Raw genomic sequence first — 25,184 nt, 5'->3', positions numbered from 1 at the left:
AAAGTAAATGATAAATAATTTCTTCTTATTTATTGTATAACAATATTTGTGTTATCACTAAAAATAAAGCTTCAATAAAAAAGTACAAAATAATATGTCAGCGTTGATGAAATTAATCCCTAATAGTATCTAAAATCCAATCCATGTAATATTTAACGTTAGTGTAAACACCTGGGTAACCTGATGTACCGCAATTTCTCATTCCAAAACTAACAATTCCATATTGAACGTATCGAGATTCTCTACCGAGCAACGTAGGCCATTGAAGAGGTCCACCACTGTCACCAGAACAAGAGTCTCTATCTTTTTCACCTCCTGCACATAGTTGTTTATGCCAAATTCCAATTTTACCCTGGTAAATGTCTTTACATCGTGAATTTTCTACGATTGGCAGTTTAATTTGCAATAAAGCGGCACTTTGCATGCCAGTTTCTGTCGTACCCCATCCTGTAGCGATTAGCTTTTAACAGACAAAATAACAAAAGATCAATTTCAATCAATTAGAAATGTACAATTCGGGTGTTTGTAACCGTTTGAAATGAATTTCTTAATGTATCAAGTATTATATATTATATTACCTGTCTTGGAATCGTAAGGTTATTTAAAAATGGTAAACAAATCGGTCTAACATTATTAACCGTCAAATCAGCATCTCTGTCCAATCTTAACAAGGCAATATCATTTTGTAATGATTTTGAAAATTGTGGATTAAAATGTACACTTTCAATGCCAAAATCTTGATATTTATCTGCACAAAATGATATGACTTCTCCATCCATTTCACAGTCACGTTCCGTTCTAAGATCATGTTCTCCTAATCTAACAGAAACCAGACTTACACCTAAAAGAAAAAATACAATCATAAGACAAAAAAAAAGATCACACGTGTTAGAAGTGAAACCTTCAAAAATTTAAGTTTCAAGAGAATGAGACGAATGCACAGTTTCAAAAGTAAGATAATTGTAGGATTTATTTATTATATTATTATTATCATATATAATAAAGGTCACCGGTATGGTCTCTGGGTGGAATAGCTGATAAAAAGTACACTTTTCCAAATTCAAGCAATAAAAATGGAATGCTAAATGCGATAGTTATAAATAGACACCAAAACGGTAGGATGTTTATCAAAGGAAATATAATTCGTCAGAAATTTGGTAAATATAAATAATCCTTTTTTTGAAACTCAGGTATAACATTTTTTTTATTAGTATGGTTTTCAATTTCCCGTTTTCATCTACATTCTTGCGCTGCTAACAAACATTTTAGGATAGACGAAATAAAGACGTTACGTAAAACATATGGAAAATACTGCTGGACTGAACGAAGGTTCTGGTAAAATGCAATGAAAGATCTAATAAAGATATTCTCTAGAAATGTTTCTTCAACTCTGTAGCCTACCACACTTCGAGACCCTTATTATTTATAACTAATGTATTCTACAGTGTTCTCTAATTCTTTTTCTTTGATGTATCTGGTAATCCTTCCTTTTTTAAAAATATTGCAGACAATACAATTATTATATTCTATATATTTCATAATTGTTAATTATAATATTTGCGAAATAAATAATTTAATATTAATTTTTCAATAAAATAGAAACATTTTTAAATAGAAAAGATATGACACGTTTTGTAAAAAAAAAAAAAAAAACAGACAACGCACCTTCTTTCTATATTTCGACCGTCGGTTCGTTTGTACCCTATTTTTTTGTCGCATACCTACGTTCTTATCTCTGTTTATTCTTCTACCCTTCTATCGTTCCTACCTGCTAACATTTCGAGTATCGAAATAATATGTGTCCACGCTTCGTAGTATGCAGTCGCACACAAACACACACATATACAACCAGAAGCGATAACTACGAAGCAGAGCATAAAGAGAAGACCGAGAATAGGAAAAATACTGCATAGCTATATAATGTCTCATTCTCTCGCAGGCTCAATCCTATATGTTTGTCTCTATTTCTCTTCTTACTAAATATCGTGGCCGTTGCCTAGCTCGTTTCCTGACCGACCGTGTTTCATTTTTTTCAAATCACTCCCTATTCTAAAGAAGTTCTCACTTCAAAAACTTTTTAATTGAACAAGAAAATTGAATAGATAAATCAGTCGATATATTATTAAGATAAAATTTGAACCTGATTTCAATGAAGTAACACAATGGGCAGCAGTAAGGACATATCGTTTAGTAATCAAAGTTCCACCGCATCGAAATTCCGTATTCCTTCTTCCAACGTTATATGCGAGTAGTGCCATCCATGGAAAACTAAGGATACCAGTTGCCTCTCCACCAAGTATCTTTGTTTGAATAGATTGACCACAAGGATTGAGGTTCAATATTCGAAGATTTGGATGGTTCGATACATCCGGAATATTGGAAATTTCTTGAGTTACATTCTTTGTAGGTTCGGGCTAAAATAAATGCACACGCGTTTATTGTCATACGTTGAAATATATTATCTAGAGATAATATATATTATATATTTAGATTTATTTATTAATAGAGAGAATTGTATTAAATTAAATAATAATAAATAACAAATATAGAAAATTAATGAAAAATATTTAGTACTTTTGCAAGACGAGTTATATGACTTTTTTTTGTTTTTTTTTTTCCTTTTAAAAATTTTCTCCAATATCTTAAACAAAGAAGCTGGTTAAGAAGATTATCTTGTAAATGTCATGATTATGCACGTGACGCATGAATTGCGCACGTGATCGGTTAAACGATGTCAATGAATTATAAGAACCGATAGATTCGTTCAAAATAGCTTTCAGTGTTTTACGATATGAAACTTGGTAATGAACAAATTATGATAGATGTTTAAACATAAAAAAAAAACTCCGTTGAAAGTGATACTTTATACGGAAATTGTATGTAACGGAAAGATAGATAAACATGGTCATGATGGAAGTGTTTGATAATGATAATAGTAAGAGGAAATCCTTTCTTTGAATCTTCAAATAAGCGAATCCCTTCTCGTAGGAATGTGTTTCATCACTTCCTCAATAAATCTTTAAATGAATTGAGAAAAACAAAAAAATGAATAATTTCGAAATAGTCAACCAACAAAGAAAATATTATCAGTATATAAGATATTTTATTTGTTTTAATCCTAATTCTTATTCCTTGATAAAACTTATTTCATATATTTTGTTTCGTAGGATCGATGAAAGAAAACATGAATGTCAATGCTCTTGAAATTTTACCTAATTTCTTTAAAATTACATTTGATTTTTTTTTACTTTAGTATATAAATATGTTAATCAATATAAAAGATCCTTTGAAGATAATAATAATAATAATAATAATAATAATAATAATAATAATAATAATGATAATAATAATGTACATTGTTCAATAATGAATATTTGTTCGATACGTTAAGGAATATCTTTATATTAATAATTAACATTTTAATTGAAATTAAGACAATAAAATTTATTCGAGAAAGCTTTCGTGTTCTAAAATAGGAAAACAATATTATAAAAATCCGTTTATAATAAAATAATATACATGTGTAAACTCACTTGAACAGGACAGCAAACTTTTGGATCTTCACCCTCGTAACCGCATTGGAACGATTTTAATAATTCGATGGTTTCTGGATTCAAAGGTTTTTGATTCTGCAATATTCGAATTATTGGACTGCAATTTCTAATATTAATGCAAACACCGTTAACATTTGTAGGCGTGAAACATCTTTCTTCTGGAAGATGAAAAACACAAGAATGATAAATTTTTTAAAATTATTTTCTAATAATTGTACTATAAAATATTTGACGTTTAGTTTATAAATAAATAAATATCATTTTTCGGTTATAGCAATTGTTCTTGGAATTCAATAAATATTCTATCGTATATATATATATATATATATATATAAGAAAACCAAAAGAAGAAAAGGAAGTAGTACGCTCATAAAATATTAAAATTCAATTATTATACTATATAAGTAAAAAGAATGATATTGTGAATACAAAATAATACAAAATTTCCAAGAGCTCGTTCTACCAATGTTAGCATATACACGTTTAATTTTCAAACAAACCGATCTTATAATCACTACGCTTGTTATTACGCTATTCGTGTATTTATATGTTTTTTGTTTAAAAACATTTTATACATTTATTTATACCTTAAACAGTATTGATAGTATCTGTCATTGATATATATATATCTTGCTTTGATATTAATTAATTGAACAATTATATTATGGATAAATTGTTGCAATAGATAAAAAAAAAGATAAAAAAATTAGAAAATAAATTTAAAAAGGAATTTAAAAAAAAAACGAACAGCTGTTGGGCACAAAAAACTTATAATGATTATTAATACGATAATTTAAAGAATAATGAAAGAAGACAAAAGAAAAAATTCACAAGATTATAGGAAAGAGATATCTTTTACTCGCAGTCCGTATTTGAAAATAATAAATCTATTACGTGAAGAACAAGGAAGAAAAAATACGAGAAAATAAATGGATATATTACTTACGTGCAATTGTGTTAGTGCACAGTAGGAATAATAATGTTACGACAAAGTTGCAAAATGAAATATACATAGTTGTGTCCTTTTTTTTTCTTTTTGACTTCGTTCGATCACTCGATAACTTTCTGTGAATAATATTATTTTATTTCTTCTTTGTAATTTAAAATTAAATGACACTGACACGAGATTGAATTATTTCACGACCGCGTCGCTTAGTCAACTGAACGTGTAACCCATAATCACTGATATTTATGTATGTTTTCACGAAGAGGGATGAAACTGATCAAACCAGTTCTCCCCCCACCTCCCACTACCACTTTACTCTTCTCCTTCTTTCAAGTTCTCTGTTTATGTTCTTTGCGAATGTGAGAGAAGTTTTCCTTCTTTCTTTACATTAGAGAGAGAAATATGAAAAGAGAGGGAGAAAGATAGAAGTAGTGGGGAATCAACATTAAAATAAAAGAGGAGGTTTGAGTAGAGGAAGAGTAAAGGAAGGAAATAACATTGCTCAACAGTTATAATGACAACTCAACAGTTATATATGACTAAAAAGTTTGTCTTATACTATACACCATTTGCTTTTTAGTCGGTTTTTGAATTTTCACAAACACACACACATACATCACGAAAATATTTATTCAAATACTCAGATACTGAATTAATCAATTTAAAGCAACACACGCACACACACATCACGGAAATATTTATTCAAATACTCAGGTACTGAATTAATCAATTTAATTCTAAATTTTATCACATCTTATTTATTTGAGTATTTTTTTTCTTTCCTTTCTCTTCCGCAATTTGTAATCGACCTATCTCAAAATAGATAATATTATCTAAATACAGAAAGATAAATTAAAAAAACATTCATTTTAAAATGTTCTTTAAAATTTTCAATCGATGAATAATCGTGGATTGATCAATAAATGTTTATTTATAAAATAATTGTTCATTAAAATGATCGTTAAATGATAATTATGCTTCAAATTTAGAACCTGATAAATAATAATAATTCTAAATACGATTTAAGTTGTAAAACGTAAATTAGAGTCTTTAAGGAAGAAAAAATATAATATATATATATATATATATATATATATATATATTATACGTGTGATTTTTTTTCTGTTAAATTCCTATAACTAGGTTAACAACCGCTACATTCATTTCTCGTTATATAGTTATATATATTATAACTATAATATATTATATTATAAAAGGCAATGACATGCTCTGATGAAGGAAATTACATTCATTTTAAGACAAGGAAACTTTATCGATGAGTAATGGTTCCCCATTATTTAAATAAACCTAACATTAATTCCAAGAAAATAATTGTTTCTTCATTAATGCGTCAACACGTTGACAGCCATATCTCAAATCACGTGAACGTCTACAAAAATTTAAAAAAAAATAGATACCCATGGTATATGTTTAATGGACCATGTACAATTTTTCACAACCATTTGTTACATATAAGTGCATATGCACATTAGTAAATTATCAGTTAAAATGTCAAGAGCATCGTATTTGTGACTTGTTGCACATTGAAAATTACGTTATCTTAAAAATGGCTCATAATGAAGTAAAAATTTAATCGATATCAAAATATAAATATGAAATGTTTGCCAGACATTAAGTATTATACAATTGAACTATATTTTTGTAAAATTCACTTAAAAATAAATGTAAGAGAGAAAATTAAAAGTAATTTAAAATGTATTCTATTGTGGAGTGATATTCTTTATGGGAATTTCCAAACGATATATTAACTTTCTATCAAGTTACATTAAAAATATTGTAGATAAGTTGAAAGAGGAAATCCCAAGATCGAGTATCCGCTATCGGCTATTTCGTTTACATTGAAAATATAATATTTTATTGATTAAATTTTGATTGACATTGATTAAATAAGCGAGTAGTGTTAAGAATAAAAACAATAATACGAAGTATTTCTATAATTATCTAATACAGAAAATAGAGTCGCACTTTCATAATGATAATGTTATTGACATTTATGCTATATATTTTTTTTAAATTTTTATTAACCCCAGTTTGAACGATAACCTTAAGAAGTAAAATGATCATTTGAAGAATATATCATTTGGTATATTTAGAAACTTTCTCCCAATTTAATATTGATCGAAATATTGTTCGAATTTTTATTCATGTATTAAGGAGAATAATTACAAACAATGTCGAATTATAGGTATGAAAAATAGAAAAAAATTGAGTATTACCTTTTATTTTTTCTATGTTAATAAAAACAAAAACATATTAACTCCAAAAACATGATAAACAATTAAAATATTGATCAAATTATTGTTCGAATTTTTATTCATCTATTAAAGAGAATAATTACAAACAATGTCGAATTATAGGTATGAAAAATAGAAAAAAATTGAGTATTACCTTTTATTTTTTCTATGTTAATAAAAACAAAAACTTATTAACTTCAAAAACATGACTAGCAATTAAAATACAAAAATATGTACAAAATTAATCTAAAGTATAAAAATAATTAGAAATATTAATATACCAATAGATAAGAAGTTGATCTAATTTTAGTAGCAAAATGTTAAAAAAATTTTTATCCAATAAATGATACACTTTCTTAAGGTCTCATTTTAGTAATTATCTATGGAATGAAATCATATACATTCGTATAGACACTAGGCAAACCAGCAGGACCACAATTACTAGGACCAACGGATACGATTCCTACGGCTGTCCATATTTTATCATCATTAGGTAAGTCACGAAAACCCATAAGTGGATCACCGGAATCTCCATAACATGTATCTCTACCTTTTTCACCACCGGCACGAATTTGTTCGACACCAAACTCTCTCTTCAATAGATATCTGTACAAACTATTGTACGAATCTTTGTCAAAGAGTGGTACCAAAACTTTAAGATGAACACGTCAAAGTTTTACCCCAACCCGCTACATACAATATTTTATTGATTATAGAAGATCTAGGTAAACAAATAGGTTTAACATAATCAGTCGAAATTATGTCTCTTGATAATCGCACTAATCCTATGTCATATTCCTTATTTCTGGAAACCTGTATGTATAATTCATGATTGATGGTTTCCTCGATCTCAACTGTTATCGGATCATCTGAGCATGTAATTACGTCATCATCGCGTTTAACGCAATCCTTAGTTGAATTTAGATCGTGCTCGCCTAATCTCACGTTTATTAATTTCCCATAGTTTATGTTATTCAAGCAATGAGCTGCAGTTAGAACATAACGGTTTGTAATAAGAGTTCCTGTGCAGTGATGTATTGTTTTGTTTCCTAAAAAAAATTATTAAAGAAAAATGTGAATTTATAAATCTTATAAACATGAAATATTAAATAAAAAGATATTTAATTAGGGATTTCATTACTTTCAATGCACATGAAATTATTTTACAAGTGTGAATCAATATATTTAATTTTTTCTTGTTCCCATAAGAAATTCTTAGATAAAATTTGGATTTTTGAATAATATAAAATAATAATAATAATGCTCACCATTTTTATATTCCTGCAAGGTTAACCATAGAAAATTCACCAGGGGTTATATCTACAGCTGTCAAATCGCGAGGTATCGAATCTCTTTCACAGTCGCATGGTAGCAAGCATGGATCATTATTATCTACATTTTCCAATGTGCAATTTTTGCTCTTGGAATTCAATAAATATTCTATCGTATATATAATAAAACCAAAAGAAGAAAAGGAAATAATACGCTCATACAATATTAAAAAATTTAATTTTTATACTATATAAGTAAAAAGAATGATATTGTGAATACAAAATAATACAAAATTTCCAACAGCTCGTTCTACCAATGTTAGCATGTACACGTTCGATCTTCAAACAAAACGATCTTATAATTACTACAGTTATTATTACGCGATTCGTGTATGTATATGTTTTTTGTTCAAAAACATTTTATACATTTATTTATACCTTAAACAGTATTGATAGTATCTGTCATTGATATATATATCTTGCTTTGATATTAATTAATTGAACAATTATATTATGGATAAATTGCTGCAATACATACAAATAAAAAAGAAAAAAATTAGAAAATAAATTTAAAAAGGAATTTAAAAAAAAAGAACAGCTGTTGGGCACAAAGAACTTATAATGATTATTAATACGATAATTTAAAGAATAATGAAAGAAGTAAAAGAAAAAATTCACAAGATTATAGGAAAGAGATATCTTTTACTCGCAGTCCGTATTTGAAAATAATAAATCTATTACGTGAAGAACGAGGAAGAAAAAATACGAGAAAATAAATGGATATATTACTTACGTGCAATTGTGTTAGTGCACAATAAGAATGATAATGTTATGACAAAGTTGCAAAATGAAATTTACATCGTTGCGTCCTTTTTTTTCTTTTTGACATCGTTTGATCACTTGATAATTTTGCGTGTATAATATTATTTTATTTCTTCTTTGTCTTTAAAATTAAGTGACAAGATTGAATTATTTCACGACTATGTCGCTTAGCCAACTGATCATGGAAGTCATAATCACCGATATTTATGTAATTTTTTACGATGAGGGATGAAACTGATAAAACCAGTTTTCCCCCCGATTCCCAATCCCACTTTAGTCTTATCATTATATCAAGTTCTCTGTTTATGTTCTTTGCGAATGTGAGAGAATTTTTCCTTCTTTCTTCACATTAGAGAGAGAAATATAGAAAGGGAGGGAGAAGGATAGGAGTGGTGGGGGAACAAAATTAGAATAAAAAAGGGGGTTTTAGTAGAGGAAGAGTAAAAGAAGGAAGTAACATTAATCAAAAGTTATAAATTGACTGACAAAAAAGTATATCTTATACTATTAACCATTTGCTTTTTAATCGGTTTTTGAATTTTTTTGACATAGTAGGAAGTATAGGTAATTTCACTTTCGTGTAAATAACACACACACATACATCACGAAAATATTTATTCAAATACTCAGATACTGAAATAATCAATTTAAAATTACATATAAGTGTATATGCACATTAGTAAACTATCACTTAAAATGTAAACGTCAAGAGCATCGTATTTGTGACATGCTGCACATTGAAAATTACGTTATCTTAAAAATGGCGCATTATGAAGTAAAAATTTAATCGATATCAAAATATAGATATGAAATTCTTGTCTGACATTAAGTATTATAAAATTAAATTATATTTTTGTTAAATTCGCTTAAAAATAAACGTAAGAGAGCTGATTAAAAGTCAATTAAAATGTTTTTTAATGTCGAGTGATATTCTTTATGGGAATTTCCAAACGATATATTAAGTTCTTATCTAGTTACATTAAAAATATTATAGATAAGCTGAAAAAGGAAATCCTAAGATCGAGTATCCGCTATCGGCTATTTCGTTTGCATTGAAAATATAATATTTTAAGCAATGATGAAATGAGCAAATATTGTTCAGAATGAAATAAATAATATTAAGTATTTCTATAATTTTCTACTACAGAAAATAGAGTCGAACTTTCATAATGATAATGTTATTGACATTTATACTATATTTTTTTTTTTAATTTTTATTAACCCCAGTTTGAACGATAACCTTAAGAGGTAAAATGATCATTATATATCATTTGGTATATTTAAAAACTTTCTCCCGATTTAATATTGATCGAAATATTGTTCGAATTTTAATTCATGTATTAAGGAGAATAATTACGAACAATGTTGAATTATTCGTATGAAAAATAGAAAAAAATTGAGTATTATCATTTATTGTTTCTATGTTAATAAAAACAAAAACTTATTAACTCCAAAAACATGAAAAACAATTAAAATACCAAAATATGTACAAAATTTATCTCAAGTATAAAAATTATTAGAAATATTATTATACTAATAGAGAAGTAGTTGATCTAATTTTAACAGCAAAATGTTAAAAAATTTTTATCAAATAAATGATACACTTTCTTAAGGTCTCATTTTACTAATTATCCATGGAATGAAATTATATACTTTAGTGTAAATACTAGGAAAACCAACGGAACCACAATATTCATGACCATAGGATTCGATTCCTACGGCTGTCCAAATTTTATCACCATTAGGTAAATTCCAAAAACTCATAAGTGGTCCACCACCATCACCAATACATCCATCTCTCTTTATTTCGCCACCAGCACAAATTTGTTCAAAGCTTACTGTTGCGTTCCATCCAAAACCGTAAATTGTTTGGCACAAATCTTTGTCAAAGAGTTGTACCGAAACTTTACGTTTAACATTTGAAGATGAATTCTCTAAAGTTGAACTCCAACCAGCTATATACAATTCATTATTGATTATAGAAGATTTAGGCAAACAAATAGGCTTAATATAATAAGTCGAAACAATGTCTTTAGATAATCGTACTAATCCGACATCATAATTAAAATTTATTTCGAGATGTATATCAAATAGTTCATGTATGAATGATTCCTCGATCTCAACACTGATTGAACCATCAGAACATATATTTCCGTCATCACCTTTAACGCAATTCGTAGATAAATGCAAATCATGCACTCCTAATCGTACACTTGACAATACCCACGGTGGACGTTCTATCAAACATTTAGCTGCAGTAAGAACATAGCGTTTGCTTATAAGTGCTCCTGCGCATTGAAATTTAGTATTGGTTCCTGAAAGTAATTATAACAGAAATATGTGGATTATTAAAAACTATACACAGAACCTTTAGACAATAATATCTTAAATACAGGATTTGTTTAGCATTTAAGTTAATAAATTACTCTTGTAAATGTTAATAGTTACATTAAATTTTATTGAATAAAATATTCTTAGTCATATTATTAAAAAATCTGGATTTATGGATGATAATAAACTAGAATAATAATACTCACCATTATCATACTCCAATAATACCAACCATGGAAATTCGCCAAGGGTAGTATTTGCCGATTTTAAATCACGAGGTGTCGAATCTCTCCCGCAATCACTTGGTAACAGTGGATTATCGAGCAACTTGATGATAGCGTCATTATTATTTACATTCTCTAATGTGCTAATTGAAGTTTCTGTAGTTGTTACTAACGGTTTATTCAAATTGAAATTAGAAGAATTAATTTTAGAAGGGCAGCATACGAGTGGAACTAGTCCATCGAAACCACAGTGAGAAACTTTCAAATTGTCAATAACTTCTTGATAAATAGGTTTTTCTATTAGTTTTTTTAATAATGGTGTACATTGATGTATGCCAATACAATGTCCAGCAATTCCATTTAGTGTAGTACAATTGGGTGAATCTGAATTTTCTATGGAAGAAAAATGGATTTTATGAATTTTCAAGAATTAGGAATTTTTCAAACTTCTTTTAGTATATTGTATAATTATGATGATGTTACTTATTCAAATTTATGTTTCATTTCGGAAGATTCCAATACTAACGCTGCTAATATTATCTTAACATATGATGTTTTCATCTGATATACTAAATTATCTGAATAATATACGATATTATTATAATAAAAGTATATATATTTTACGTAATAATTTAATTTTTCCCTAAACAGATTATAATTTATTTAATTCAATAAAGGCTTTAAGTTAATCTAAAAATAATGGATAACCTTTTCCCCAATCTAATATTTGCCTACTCTATTCTCTTATAACCGTATAACCGTCTTTCTTTTCAAAATCTTCTATTTATTCTGTTTATTTTATGTAATTATCACGATAGAACCATCTTTCTTTTCGAACCCTCTAATTCTTATTATGTTTATGCTTATGTTTATGTTATCACATTTAAATTAAAGAAAATATATTTTGTGGCAGTTATAGTAGCGGATTGACGTAGTTTCTAAGAAATTTTCAAATTAGAAACATTAAAAATAACGACCGGTCATATAGGTCGGTATATAAAGGTATATCACATATATATATCAAAAAAATGGAAGTAGATAATAAAAATAATTTAGAATATTATTAAATACATGAATTCAGAAAAAGTCATAACATAACTATAAAATATTAAATAAAATTTCAAGAAAGATCTTGTGAACAAATGATACTACCGGTCATTTTGACCGGTCGGTAGTTCTAGTGTTAACAATGAAATACTATGATTCTTTCAAATCACTGCATCTTAAATACTGCAAATATAATTTTTTTATCAACGTTATGGATTATATTTAATTGCAACGATTCAAGTTTTAATGAATGATTTCAAAAATTGAACGTTGAAAAGAATATTAGAAGCAAATATTTGTTACTTACGTATAGTACCAATGCTAAAGAATGCTGCGTAAAAAGTAGCAACTGCAGTGAAAATTAAATGCATCCTTTTTATTTGATCTTTGTTAACCACCGAATACAAAAAATAATTTTCTTAATTATGAGTGTTTTTGATTTTTGTCAGATTTAATAGTTAGTACTGAAGATTCGGGCAACTAATGAAATCTCAAATTCTAGCCGTTGAGCCTATTGTTAGCTGGTATCCCCCACTAGTAAATTTATCCATGCCTAACTTATCGATGAGGTAGTTATGTAAGCGCGCTTTTCTGGCATAATTGGGCACTTCCTTGTCTTAGGGTTTAGATCTCCTGGATCTGCAGTTAGAATATAACGGTTTGTAATAAGAGTTCCTGTGTAGTGATGTATTTTTTTTGTTTCCAAACAAACATTTTTTAAGAAAAATGTAAATTTATAAATCTTATAAACATGAAATATTAAATAATAAGATATTTAATTCATGATTTTATTATTTTCAATGCACATAAAATTATTTTACTAATGTAAATCAATATATTTAATTTCTTTTGAAGTGAAAACTTCTTTAGAATAGGGAGTGATCTGAAAAAAATGAAACACAGTCCGTCAGGCAACGGAGCGGTAGGCGGCTAGGCAACGGAGCTGCGGGCGGCTTGTAACGGCCGTGATATTTAGTAAGAAGAGAAAAAGAGACAAACATTTAAAATTGAGCCTGCGAGAGAATGAGATAGAATATAGCTATACATTATTTTTCCTATTCTCAGCCTCCTCTTTATGTTCTGCTTCGTAGTATCGCTCCTGGTTTTATATGTGTGTGTTTGTGTGTGACTGCATACTACGAAGCGTAGACACATATAGAATATTTTCGGTACTATACCTGTTTGTAGATAGGAGCGATAGAAGGGTAGAAGAATAAACAGAGATGAGCGCGTAGGTATGCGACAAAAAAATAAGGTTCAAACGAACCGATGGTCTAAATAAAGAAAGAAGATGTGAAATCTGGCTTTGTAAGTTGTATATGTGTGTAAGTCTGTGTGAATCTGAAAGGTATATATATACGTGTCACTTCTTTTCTATTTTTCTATTCTATTTTTCTGTTTTTCTATTTCTATTTAAAAATGTTTCTATTTTATTGAAAAATTAATATTAAATTCTTTATTTCGCAAATATTATCTTTAATAATTATGAAATGTATAGAATATAATAATTGTATTGTCTGCAATAGTTTACAAAAAAAAAAACAAATGATTACAAGATACATCAGAGTAAAAGAATTAGACAACAGTGTAGAATATTTTTCTTATAGATATCCAAAGACATGTTTTTTAATTATAATGTTTGCGTATTTAGGAAATTTATACTAATTTTTCAATAAAATAGAGAAGTTTTTAAATTGAGGAAACTGGACACGTGAAACAAACAAATATTATTTGCTATTATATTTCTAATAAAAATACAATAATATAACTTATTTTAAAAATATAGAAAAAAATATAGAAAAAAAAATTTTTTTTTTTAATTTTTATTATAAAATACAACAACGAAAATGAAAAATAGATTTAAAAATCGTTGTAATTCAAAACCCAAAAAAACGAAAACAATACAAACACAACTGTTCCCTTTTTTAACAGTATCTACAGGTATTAGTTGCAACACAAAAAGAAATTCGTTGCTGCAATTGCAGCAAAATGCGACGAACGCTTTATAAGCGATACCGAAAAACGAGTACCAGGACTGCTTTCAAAAGCGGAAAGGGCGTTGGGAGCGTGTTATTCAATCAATTAGGGACTACTTTGAAGGATGTCATAAGCCAGACGACAAAGAGTAACTTCGGGGGAGAAATATGGAGGTAAGTCGGATACTTTTAGGACACACCTCGTACGTGTGATATATTTCTTGTTAAATTCCTGTAATTGGGTTAAAAACCGTTACATTCATTTCTCGTTATATCAATAAGAATGCGAGTAATACTAACGGTCGTTAATGATAATAAAAAGGTTTAACGTATTTATATATATATATATATAACATAGACGTCAATGGAATACGTCATCCGCGAATTCATACGCAATGACATGTTCTGATGAAGGAAACTACATTCATTTTAAGACAAGGAAAAATTTTCGATGAGTAATGGTTCCTCATTATTTAAATAAACCTAACATAAATTCCAACAAAATAATTGTTTCTTCAGTAATGCGTCAGCACGTTGACAGCCATATCTCAAATCTCGTGAACGTCTACAAAAATTTTCAAAAAAAATAGATACCCATGGTATATGTTTAATGAACCATGTAAAATTTTTCACAACCATTTGTTACATATAAGTGCATATGCACATTAGTAAATTATCAGTTAAAATGTCAAGAGCATCGTATTTGTGACATGCTGCACATTGAAAATTACGTTATCTTAAAAATGGCGCATTACGAAGTAAAAATTTAATCGATATCAAAATATAAATATGAAATTCTTGTCTGACATTAAGTATTATAAAATTGAATTATATTTTTGTAAAATTCGCTTAAAAATAAACGTAAGAGAACAAATTAAAAGTAATTTAAAATGTATTCTATGGTCGAGTGATATTCTTTATGGGAATTTCCATACGATATATTAACTTTCTATCAAGTTACATTAAAAATATTGTAGATAAGTTGAAAGAGGAAATTCCAAGATCGAGTATCCGCTATCGGCTATTTCGTTTGCATTGAAAATATAATATTTTATTGATTAAATTTTGATTGACATTGATTAAATAAGCAAATAGTGTTAAGAATAAAAACAATAATACGAAGTATTTCTATAATTATCTACTACAGAAAATAGAGTCGCACTTTCATAATGATAATGTTATTGACATTTATGCTATATATTTTTTTAAATTTTTATTAACCCCAGTTGTAACGATAACCTTAAGAAGTAAAATGATCTTTATATATCATTTGGTATATTTAGAAACTTTCTCCCGATTTAATATTGATCGCAATATTGTTCGAATTTTCATTCATGTATTAAGGAGAATAATTACAAAAAATGTCGAATTATAGGTATGAAAAATAGAAAAAAATTGAGTATTACCTTTTATTGTTTCTATGTTAATAAAAACAAAAACTTATTAACTTCAAAAACATGAAAAACAATTAAAATACCAAAATATGTACAAAATTTATCTCAAGTATAAAAATTATTAGAAATATTATTATACTAATAGAGAAGTAGTTGATCTAATTTTAACAGCAAAATGATAAAAAATTTTTATCCAATAAATGATACACTTTCTTAAGGTCTCATTTTACTAATTATCCATGGAATGAAATCATATACATTCGTATAGACACTAGGCAAACCAGCAGGACCACAATTACTAGGACCAACGGATACGATTCCTACGGCTGTCCATATTTTATCATTATTAGGTAAGTCACGAAAACCCATAAGTAGACCACCGGAATCTCCATAACATGCATCTCTACCTTTTTCACCACCGGCACGAATTTGTTCAACACCAAACTCTCTCTTCAATAGATATCTGTACAAACTATTGTACGAATCTTTGTCAAAGAGTTGTACCGAAACTTTAAGATGAACACGTCAAAGTTTTACCCCAACCCGCTCCATACAATATTTTATTAATTATAGAAGATCTAGGTAAACAAATAGGCTTAACATAATAGGTAGAAACAATGTCTCTTGATAATCGCACTAATCTGATTTCATAATTAAAATTTATTTCGAGATGTAATTCGAATAGTACATGTATAAATGATTCCTCGATCTCAACACTGATTGAACCATCAGAACAAATATTCTCGTCATCACGTTTAACGCAATTCGTGGATGAACACAAATCATGTACTCCAAATCGTACATTTGACAGTATAGACAGTGGACGTTCCATCAAACAATTAGCTGCAGTAAGAACATAACGTTTCCTTATTAGTGATCGTAAGCATTTAAGTCTACTATTGTTTCCTACAAGTAATTATAACAGAAATATGTGGATTATTAAAAACTATAAACGTGAACCTTTAGATAATAATATTCCAAATACAGGATTTGTTTAAAATTTAAGCTAATAAATTTATCTTATAAATTTTAATCATTACATAAAATTTTAGTGCATAAAAAATCTTTAGGTTTATTATTAAAAGATGTATATTTATGGACGATATGAGAACTAGAATAAAAATGCTCACCTGTTTTATACTCAAGTAGTGCCATCCATGGAAATTCGCCAGGGGAAGTATTTGCTGATTCTAAATTTCGAGGTATCGAATCTCTCCCACATTCGCTTAGTAACACGGAATTTTCGAGAAATTTCATAATATCATCACTACAATTTACATTCTTTAATGTGCTAATTGAGGCATCTGTAGATGTTACTAACAATGTATTCAAATTGGGATTAGACGAATTAATATTAGGAGGGCAGCATACGAGTGGAACTAGTTCATCGAAACCACATTGGGAATCTTTTAAATAGTCAATAGTATCTTTACGAAGAGGTTTTTCTTCTAGTTTTTTTAATAATGGTGTACATTGATATATGCTAATACAATTTCCAGCAATTCCATTTGGTGTAGTACAATTGAAGGATTCTAAGTTTTTATGGATGAAAAATGCATTTTATGAATTTTTAAGAAATAGGAATAACTCAAATTTCTTTTAGTATTTTGTATAATTATAATAATGTTACTTATTCAAATGTAAGTACAATTTCGGAAGAGTCGAATATTTACGTTGCTGACATAATCTTAACATATGATGTTTTCATCTGACATACTAAATTATCTTAATAATATACCATATTTTATAATAAAAGTATAAATATTTTACTTAATAATTAAATTTTTCATATATATAATAGTTTAAAAAACATATTTAATTAAAAATGCAATACTATAATTCTTTTAAATCATTGCATCGCAAATACTGCAAAAAAAAATCTTTTTTCAACGTTATGGATTCTTTTTAATTACATTGATTCAAGTTTTGACGTATGATTTCAAAAATTGAACATGAAAAAGAATAAAAATAGCAAATATTTTTTACTTACGTGCATCAACAATGCTAAACGATGATATGTAAAAGGTAGCAACCGCAGTAAATAATACATACATACTTTTTATTTGATATTTCTTAAGCAACGAAAAACAAACAATACATTCCGTGACTACGAGTGTTTTTAATTTACCACATATCTTTTAACTAAGACTTAAGTCTCGAAAAACTACTGAAATCATAAATAATTGTACAGCCGAGGAGCCCATGGTCAAATGGTATCCCCCACTATTTTGTTTATATTTCCGCCTTAATTATCTCTGATTTTATCCGTAAATTGTTCTATTATTAAACCTCTGAGAATATTCACTGTTTTAATGTTTCCGCATTTCTACTAAAATTGTATGCAACGAAACGTAAGAGAATCTCTTCATAATTAGTAACAAGTTCTTTCTTGTTAGAGGAACTACAAATTTTATGTTCATTTTGTTTTGTTTTAGAATTTCATATAAAATTACTGCGATTAATTTATGCTCTAAATTTTTTTTTATGTAATCCATATTGAACTTTTAAGAAAGAGTCTTTTACAATTTTATGAATCGTTTTTTGATCATGCGAATTATTATATAGATGGATTAGATATCTCGTTTTTAAATTTGATTGGAAAGAATTTTACGACATTACATGTGAAACATAAAATGGAATTATAGTCAATTATCTATCATCTATTTATCTTTTCAATATTTTTATAATTCCTAGTTTTAATGATAACCTTTAGAAATGTATTGGTTAACATGGATCATTTTGAATATAGTATATATATAAAATTTTCACTTGGTTTAACATTTGTTGAGCGAGTGTTTATTATCATTCATATATTGGTTATAATAATTATTATCAATGTCGATTTATAGGTATTTAAAATTGTAAAAATAAGTGTTATATTTATTGTTTCGATGTTGATACCAAAAAAAAAACAGAATGAATAACTCCTAAATATGAACGAAGATTAATATATCATTATGTACAATGTGAATGTTATCTAAGTAGAAAGAATTTAAAAAAGTTATAATCTTTTAAAAGATATACCTTTTCAAGGCCTTATTTTACTAATTATCCATGGAATGAAATCATATACTTTTGTATAAACAGTAGGCCAACCAACGGAACCACAATGTTTATTACCAAAGGATACGATTCCTTCGGCTGTCCATATTTTATCACCATTAGGTAAATAACGAAAACCCATAAGTGGTCCACCGGAATCTCCATAACATGCATCTCTATCTTTTTCACCACCGGCACAAATTTGTTCAAAGCTTAGATTTAAGTGAGAATTTGATCTGTAAATTCTTTCACATGTATCTTTGTCAACGAGTGGTAACGAAACTTTAAGCTTAACATTTGAAGATAAACTCGTCAAAGTTCTACCCCAACCAGCTGCGTACAATCTTTTATCGATTACAGAAGATCTAGGCAAACATATAGGCTTAACATAATAGGTCGAAACAATGTCTTTTGATAATCGAACTAATCCGATATCATAATTTTTATTTATTTTAGTATATAGTTCGTATAGTTCATGTTTTAATGTTTCCTCGACCTCAACACTGATTGAACCATCAGAACATATATTCCCGTCATCACCATTAACGCAATTCGTAGATGAACGCAAATCATGCACTCCTAATCTTACTCTTGATAATTTCCATAGAGGACGTTCTATCAAACAATGTGCAGCAGTGAGAACATAACGTTTGCTTATAAGTGCTCCTAAGGCTTTAAAGTCACTAATGTTTCCTGAAAGTAATTATAACAAAAAAATGTAGATTATTAAAAACAATAAAAATAAGCCTTTAGATAATAATATCTTAAATACAGGATTGATTTAAGATTTAATTCAATAAATTTGTCTTGTAAATGTTAATTATTACATTCAGTTTTAGTGCATAACAAATACTTAGGTTTATTATTAGAAAATCTAGATTTATGTGAAAGATTTAGAATTAAAATAATAATACTCACCATTATTATATTCCAATAATACCAACCATGGAAATTCGCCAAGGGTAGTAGTTGCTGATTCTAAATCTCGAGGTGTCGAATCTTTACCACAATCACTTGGTAACAAGGGATTATCGAGTAATTTAATAATAGCGTCATTAATATTTACATTCTGTAATGTGCTTATTGAGGTTTCTGTAGATATCTCTAACGGTTTATTCAAATTGGCATTAGACGAGTCAATGTTAGGAGGACAGCATACGAGTGGAACTAGTCCATCGAAACCACATTGAGAACCCTTTAAATAGTCAATAGTTTCTTGACGAAGAGGTTTTTCTTCTAGTTTTTTTAATAATGGTGTACATTGATGTATGCTAATACAATTTCCAGCAATTCCATTTGGTGTAGTACAATTAGGTGAATCTGGATATTCTATGAAAGAAAAATATATTTTATGAATTTTCAAGAAATAAGAATTTGTCACATTTCTTTTAATTTTTTGTATAATTATAATGATGTTACTTATTCAAATGTAATTTCAATTTCGAAAGATTCGAATGTTAAGTCTTTTAACATAATCTTAACATTTGATGGTTTCATCTGACATATTAAATTATCTTAATAATATACCATATTTTATAAAAAAGTATAAATATTTTACCTAATAATTTAATTTTTCATATATATAATAGTTTATAAAACATATTTAATTAAAAATGCAATACTATAATTCTTTAAATCTATGTATCTCAAACACTGCAAATATAATTCTTTTATCAACGTTATAGATTATATTTAATTGCAATGATTCAAGTTTTGACGTATGATTTCAAAAATTGAACATGAAAAAGAATAAAATAGCAAATATTTTTTACTTACGTGCATCAACAATGCTAAACGATGATATGTAAAAGGTAGCAACTGCAGTAAATAATACATACATACTTTTTATTTGATATTTCTTAAGCAACGAAAAACAAACAATACATTCCGTGACTACGAGTGTTTTTAATTTACCACAGATCTTTTAACTAAGACTAAAGTCTCGGACAACTACTGAAATCAGAAATGATAGTACAGACGAAGAGCCCATGGTCAACTGGTATCCCCCACTATTTTGTTTATATTTTCGTCTTAATTATCTCGGATTTTATCCGCGAATTGTTCTATTATTAAACCTCTGAGAATATTCACTGTTTTAATGTTTCCGCATTTCTACTAAAATTGTATGCAACGAAACGTAAGAGAATTTCTTCATAATTAGTAACAACAAGTTCTTTCTTGTTAGAGGAACTATAAATTTTATGTTCATTTTGTTTTGTTGAACAATTTTATATAAAATTATTGCTATTAATTTATGCTATAATTTTTTTTATGTAATCCATATTAAACTTTTAAGAAAGAGTCTTTAACAATTTTGTGAATCGTTTTTTGATCATGCGAATTATTATATAGATGGATTAGATATCTCGTTGTTAAATTTGATTGAAAAGAATTTTACGTCACTACATGTGAAACATAAAATGGAATTATAGTCAATTATCTATCATCTTTTTTTTTTAATATTTTTATAATTCCTAGTTTTAATGATAACCTTTAGAAATGGATTGGTTATCACAGATCATTTTGAATATAGTATACATATAAATTTTTCACTTTGTTTAATATTTGTTGAGCGAGTATTTGTTCTCATTCATATATTGGTAATAATAATTAAAATCTATATCTATTTATAGATATTAAAAATTGTAAAAATAAGGATTATTTTTACTGTTTTGATGTTGATACAAAAGAAAACAAAGTGAATTTCTCCTAAAACATGACGATAGATTATTTGATCATTATGTATTATGTGAATGCTATGTAAATAGAAAAAATGTAAAAAAGTTTTATTAAATAAAAGATATACATTGTTAAGGTTTTATTTTACTAATTATCCATGGAATTAAATTATATACATTAACAGAAACTGTAGGCCAACCAGCTATAGCACAATATCTAGGTCCAAAAGATACGACTCCTACGGCTGTCCATATTTTATCACCATTAGGTAAATCCTGATAAGCCATAAGTGGTCCACCTGAATCACCACGACATGTATTTCTACCTCCCTCCCCCCCGGTACAAATATGTTCAAAAGTTAGAGTTATATTCAATTGTGATTTATACAATTTCTTACAGTTCTCTTTGTCAAAGAGAGGTAAAGAAACTTTAAGTTTAACATTCGAGGAATTACTCGTCGAAGTTGCACCCCAACCAGCTGCATACAATCTTTTTTTGATCATAGAAGATCTAGGCAAACAAATCGGCTTAATATAATTAGTCGAAACAATGTCTTTTGATAATCGCACTAATGCGACATCGTATTCGATAAATTGCCTCGATAATATAAATAAATCATGTTTCATTGTTTCCTCGACCCCTACTCTGATCGAACCATCAGAACATATTTCAATGCCATCACGTTTAACGCAATTTTGAGCTGAAGTCAGATTGTATACGCCTAATCGTACGTACAACAATTTCCCAATTGTTGTGTTGCTTAAACAATGAGCTGCAGTTAGAACGTAACGTTTAGTAATGAGACTTCCAGTACAAAAAACTTTTCTGTTCAATCCTGAAAAAATATAATAACAGAAAGATATTGATTACCGTAAACTATTAATATGAATTTTAAGAAAATAATATTTTTTATTCAGAACTTGTTTAACATTTAAGTAAATAAATTAGTCTTGTAAATGCTAATCATTACATTAAGTTTTAGTGCAAACCGAATACTTAGGTATATTAATAAAAAATCTAGATTTATGGATGACATAAAACTAGAATAATAATGCTCACCATTATTATATTCCAATAATACCATCCATGGAAATTCGCTAGGGCTAGTTTCTACTGTTTCCAAATCTCGAGGTATCGAATCTCTTCCGCAATCACTTGGTAACAAGGGATTATCGAGTAATTTGATAATAGCGTCATTATTATTTACATTCTCTAATGTGCTTATTGAGGTTTCTGTAGATATTTCTAACGGTTTATTCAAATTGGGATTAGACGAATTAATGTTAGGAGGACAGCATACGAGTGGATCTAATCCATCGAAACCACATTGAGAACCCTTTAAATAGTCAATAGTTTCTTGACGAAGAGGTTTTTCTTCTAGTTTTTTTAATAATGGTGTACATTGATGTATGCTAATACAATTTGCTGCAATTCCATTTGGTGTAATACAATTGGGTGATTCTAAATTTTTTGTGAAAGAAAAATATATTTTATGAGGTTTAAAGAAATAAGAATTTTTCAATCTTCTTTCAGTATTTTGTATAATTATTATAATAAATATATTCTAACGCAAGTTCGATTTCAAAACTTTCGAATAATGACACTGATTAATTCATTGTAATAAATAATATTTTGATGGGACATATTATATTATCTGTGTGTGCGTGTGTGAATAATGTAAAATATTATTGTAATAATAGCATTTATATTTTATGTTATAATTTAATTTAATTTTTTCAAATCAATATATCTCATATATTTTAAATTAATTATTTTAGTGAAGTTATTAATTATATTTAATTGTGCCCACAATTATGAAGATAGTCTAAATCATGTATCTATTGTTTCAAGGATTATATTTTAAAACTAAATGAGTTCTTTATAATAGCGAAATAACGAACACTGTCTTACTCTTAAACCACTTCCATGATTATGGTTACAATTACATTGATTCAAATGTTAAAGAATTCTTTGATAAGTCAAACGAAGATAAAAGGATAAGGATAAAAATAGCATATATTTTATTTTACTTTTTTGATTACTTACGTGTATTAACAACACTAAACGATGATACGTAAAAGGTAACAATGATGAATAAAGATAAATATATCATTTTTATTGGATCTGTATTAAACGATTAAAAGCAAAGAATAAATTCCTTGGATAACGAATGTCTTAGATTGACCACGGAACTTATGCTTAAGCCTGAAGTCCCGGACAATAACTGGAAACGCAAATGATTGTGCGGCTACAGACTTGGTCAACTGGTATCCCCCACCATTGCGTTTATATATGCGACTAAATTGCCTCAAGGTATAAATCTACGTATTATATGATTTGACCATATTTAAATGACCATCAAAACCACAATAAGAACCCTTTAAATAGTCAATAGTTTCTTGACGAAGAGGTTTTTCCTCTGGTTTTTTTAATAATGGTGAACATTTATGCATGCTAATACAATTTCCAGAAATTCTATTTGGTGTAGTACAATTTGGTGATTCTAAATTTTTTATAGATGAAAAATGCATTTTATGAATTTTCAAGAAATAGAAATTACTCAAATTTCTTTTAGGATTTTGTATAATTATGATGATGTTACTTATTCAAATGTATGTTTCATTTCGGAAGATTCGAATATTTACGTTGCTAACATAATCTTAACATATGATAGTTTCATCTGACATACTAAATTATCTGAATAATATAAGATATTATTATAATACAAGTATATATATCTTACGTAATAATTAAATTTTTCATAAAATAGTTAAATCGGTTAATGTAATTTACAATAAAATACTATAATTCTTTCAAATCAATGTATCTTCAATATTGCAAATATAATCTTTTTATCAACTTTATTAATAAAATATAATTACATTGATTCATTTTTTAACGAATGTTTTCATAAATTGAACGCTAATAAGAATAAAAATAGCAAATATTTTATTACTTACGTGAATCAACAATAGTAAACAATGATGAGTAAAAGGTGGCAATTACTGTTAAAATTAAATACATCCTCCTAATTTGATCTTTGTTAAATAACGAAAAACAAACAATACATTCCGTGATTACGAGTGCTTTTGATTTACCACAGAACTTTTAACTAAGACTAAAGTCTCGGAAAACTACAGAAATCATAAATGACTGTACAGCCGAAGAGCCCATGGTCAAGTGATATCCCCTACCATTGTATTTATATTTCCGCTTAAAGTATCTCTGATTTTATCCGCGAAATGTTCTATTATTAAACTTCTGACAATATTTACTGTTTCGATTTTTTCACATATCTACTAAAATTGTATACAACGAAACTTATGAGAATCTCTTCATAATTAGTATCAACAAGTTCTTTCTTGTTAGAGGAACTACAAATTTTATGTTCATTTTGTTTTGTTTTAGAATTTCATATAAAATTCCAGCGATTAATTTATGCTCTAAATTTTTTTATGTAATCCATATTTAACTTTTAAGAAAGAGTCTTTAACAATTTTGTGAATCGTTTTTTGATCATGCGAATTATTATATAGATGGATTAGATATCTCGTAGTAAAATTTGATGGGAAAGATTTTAATGACATTACATGTGAAACATAAAATGAAAATATACTCAATTTTTTATCATCTATTTTTTTTT

At 27.6% G+C, this 25,184-nt stretch overlaps 5 protein-coding genes and 1 long non-coding RNA gene across 7 annotated transcripts; all 6 read right to left on the bottom strand.

Annotated features, from left to right (window-relative positions):
• Window positions 1-4: 4 nt before the first annotated feature.
• LOC107063678 (phenoloxidase-activating factor 3) lies at window positions 5-4,745 on the bottom strand. The gene is made up of 5 exons (XM_015315633.2): window positions 4,501-4,745; window positions 3,534-3,712; window positions 2,141-2,414; window positions 579-841; window positions 5-460 (listed from the first exon to the last, which is right to left on the bottom strand). Exons 1-5 carry the CDS (start codon window positions 4,565-4,567, stop codon window positions 113-115), a joined length of 1,131 nt encoding a protein of 376 aa, XP_015171119.1. The 5' UTR covers window positions 4,568-4,745; the 3' UTR covers window positions 5-112.
• A 667-nt stretch (window positions 4,746-5,412) lies between these two features.
• Window positions 5,413-8,063, bottom strand: LOC107063680 (CLIP domain-containing serine protease B8-like; the record flags this gene model as incomplete). Its single annotated transcript, XM_089173123.1, is given in 3 exon segments — window positions 5,413-7,414; window positions 7,416-7,804; window positions 8,024-8,063. Coding segments are annotated over 3 exon segments (708 nt in total), but the record flags the coding sequence as incomplete, so codon positions are not given.
• Window positions 8,064-8,245: 182 nt separating this feature from the next.
• LOC149032463 (uncharacterized) lies at window positions 8,246-9,233 on the bottom strand. Its single transcript, XR_016176749.1, has 2 exons — window positions 8,820-9,233; window positions 8,246-8,365 (listed from the first exon to the last, which is right to left on the bottom strand). It is a non-coding gene; the product is annotated as an uncharacterized LOC149032463 (long non-coding RNA).
• A 991-nt stretch (window positions 9,234-10,224) lies between these two features.
• On the bottom strand, window positions 10,225-13,637 carry LOC107063676 (phenoloxidase-activating enzyme 1). 2 transcript variants are annotated; one of them, XM_089173144.1, is made up of 4 exons: window positions 12,758-13,637; window positions 11,386-11,796; window positions 11,011-11,163; window positions 10,225-10,803 (listed from the first exon to the last, which is right to left on the bottom strand). In XM_089173144.1, exons 1-4 carry the CDS (start codon window positions 12,819-12,821, stop codon window positions 10,457-10,459), a joined length of 975 nt encoding a protein of 324 aa, XP_089029270.1. In that variant the 5' UTR covers window positions 12,822-13,637; the 3' UTR covers window positions 10,225-10,456. The 2 variants fall into 2 exon arrangements, with proteins under 2 accessions (XP_089029270.1, XP_015171116.1); XM_015315630.2 differs by having other exon boundaries at window positions 10,225-11,163.
• A 2,396-nt stretch (window positions 13,638-16,033) lies between these two features.
• On the bottom strand, window positions 16,034-17,928 carry LOC107063624 (serine protease 7). The gene is made up of 4 exons (XM_089173122.1): window positions 17,811-17,928; window positions 16,951-17,124; window positions 16,358-16,726; window positions 16,034-16,305 (listed from the first exon to the last, which is right to left on the bottom strand). The coding sequence occupies exons 1-4, from the start codon at window positions 17,872-17,874 to the stop codon at window positions 16,034-16,036; spliced, it is 879 nt and encodes a 292-aa protein (XP_089029248.1). The 5' UTR covers window positions 17,875-17,928.
• On the bottom strand, window positions 17,863-24,480 carry LOC107063623 (transmembrane protease serine 9). The gene is made up of 6 exons (XM_015315531.2): window positions 23,588-24,480; window positions 22,601-23,002; window positions 21,676-22,376; window positions 20,639-20,783; window positions 19,781-20,191; window positions 17,863-19,555 (listed from the first exon to the last, which is right to left on the bottom strand). The coding sequence occupies exons 1-6, from the start codon at window positions 23,652-23,654 to the stop codon at window positions 18,849-18,851; spliced, it is 2,433 nt and encodes an 810-aa protein (XP_015171017.1). The 5' UTR covers window positions 23,655-24,480; the 3' UTR covers window positions 17,863-18,848.
• Window positions 24,481-25,184: the final 704 nt, after the last annotated feature.

The sequence above is a fragment of the Polistes dominula genome, unplaced genomic scaffold (genome assembly GCF_049000335.1).
Source record: "Polistes dominula isolate Pdom_NZ unplaced genomic scaffold, Pdom_raw_medaka contig_22, whole genome shotgun sequence".
In the NCBI taxonomy this organism is placed as follows: Eukaryota; Metazoa; Arthropoda; class Insecta; order Hymenoptera; family Vespidae; genus Polistes; species Polistes dominula.
Note: the sequence above shows the minus strand (reverse complement) of the source record. Positions and strands in the feature narration are given on the sequence as shown.

Excerpts from the sequence above, each read along its gene's own strand:
- LOC107063678 (XM_015315633.2), bottom strand. The coding sequence starts at position 4,567 with ATGTATATTTCATTTTGCAACTTTGTCGTAACATTATTATTCCTACTG. Across the intron at positions 842-2,140 it reads TGTTACTTCATTGAAATCAG|GTGTAAGTCTGGTTTCTGTT; the intron begins GTTCAAATTTTA and ends TTTTTCTTTTAG. Across the intron at positions 461-578 it reads ACCTTACGATTCCAAGACAG|CTAATCGCTACAGGATGGGG; the intron begins GTAATATAATAT and ends GTCTGTTAAAAG.
- LOC107063676 (XM_015315630.2), bottom strand. The coding sequence starts at position 12,821 with ATGCATTTAATTTTCACTGCAGTTGCTACTTTTTACGCAGCATTCTTT. Across the intron at positions 11,797-12,757 it reads CTTTAGCATTGGTACTATAC|AAAATTCAGATTCACCCAAT; the intron begins GTAAGTAACAAA and ends TTTCTTCCATAG. Across the intron at positions 11,164-11,385 it reads ATTATTGGAGTATGATAATG|GAACCAATACTAAATTTCAA; the intron begins GTGAGTATTATT and ends AATTACTTTCAG.
- LOC107063624 (XM_089173122.1), bottom strand. The coding sequence starts at position 17,874 with ATGTATGTATTATTTACTGCGGTTGCTACCTTTTACATATCATCGTTT. Across the intron at positions 16,727-16,950 it reads ACTACTTGAGTATAAAACAG|GAAACAATAGTAGACTTAAA; the intron begins GTGAGCATTTTT and ends AATTACTTGTAG. Across the intron at positions 16,306-16,357 it reads ATTGTATGGAGCGGGTTGGG|ATTCGTACAATAGTTTGTAC; the intron begins GTAAAACTTTGA and ends TCTTTGACAAAG.
- LOC107063623 (XM_015315531.2), bottom strand. The coding sequence starts at position 23,654 with ATGATATATTTATCTTTATTCATCATTGTTACCTTTTACGTATCATCG. Across the intron at positions 20,784-21,675 it reads TAATTAGTAAAATAAAACCT|ATCTGTGGTAAATTAAAAAC; the intron begins TAACAATGTATA and ends CTTAGTTAAAAG. Across the intron at positions 19,556-19,780 it reads ATTATTGGAATATAATAATG|GAAACATTAGTGACTTTAAA; the intron begins GTGAGTATTATT and ends AATTACTTTCAG.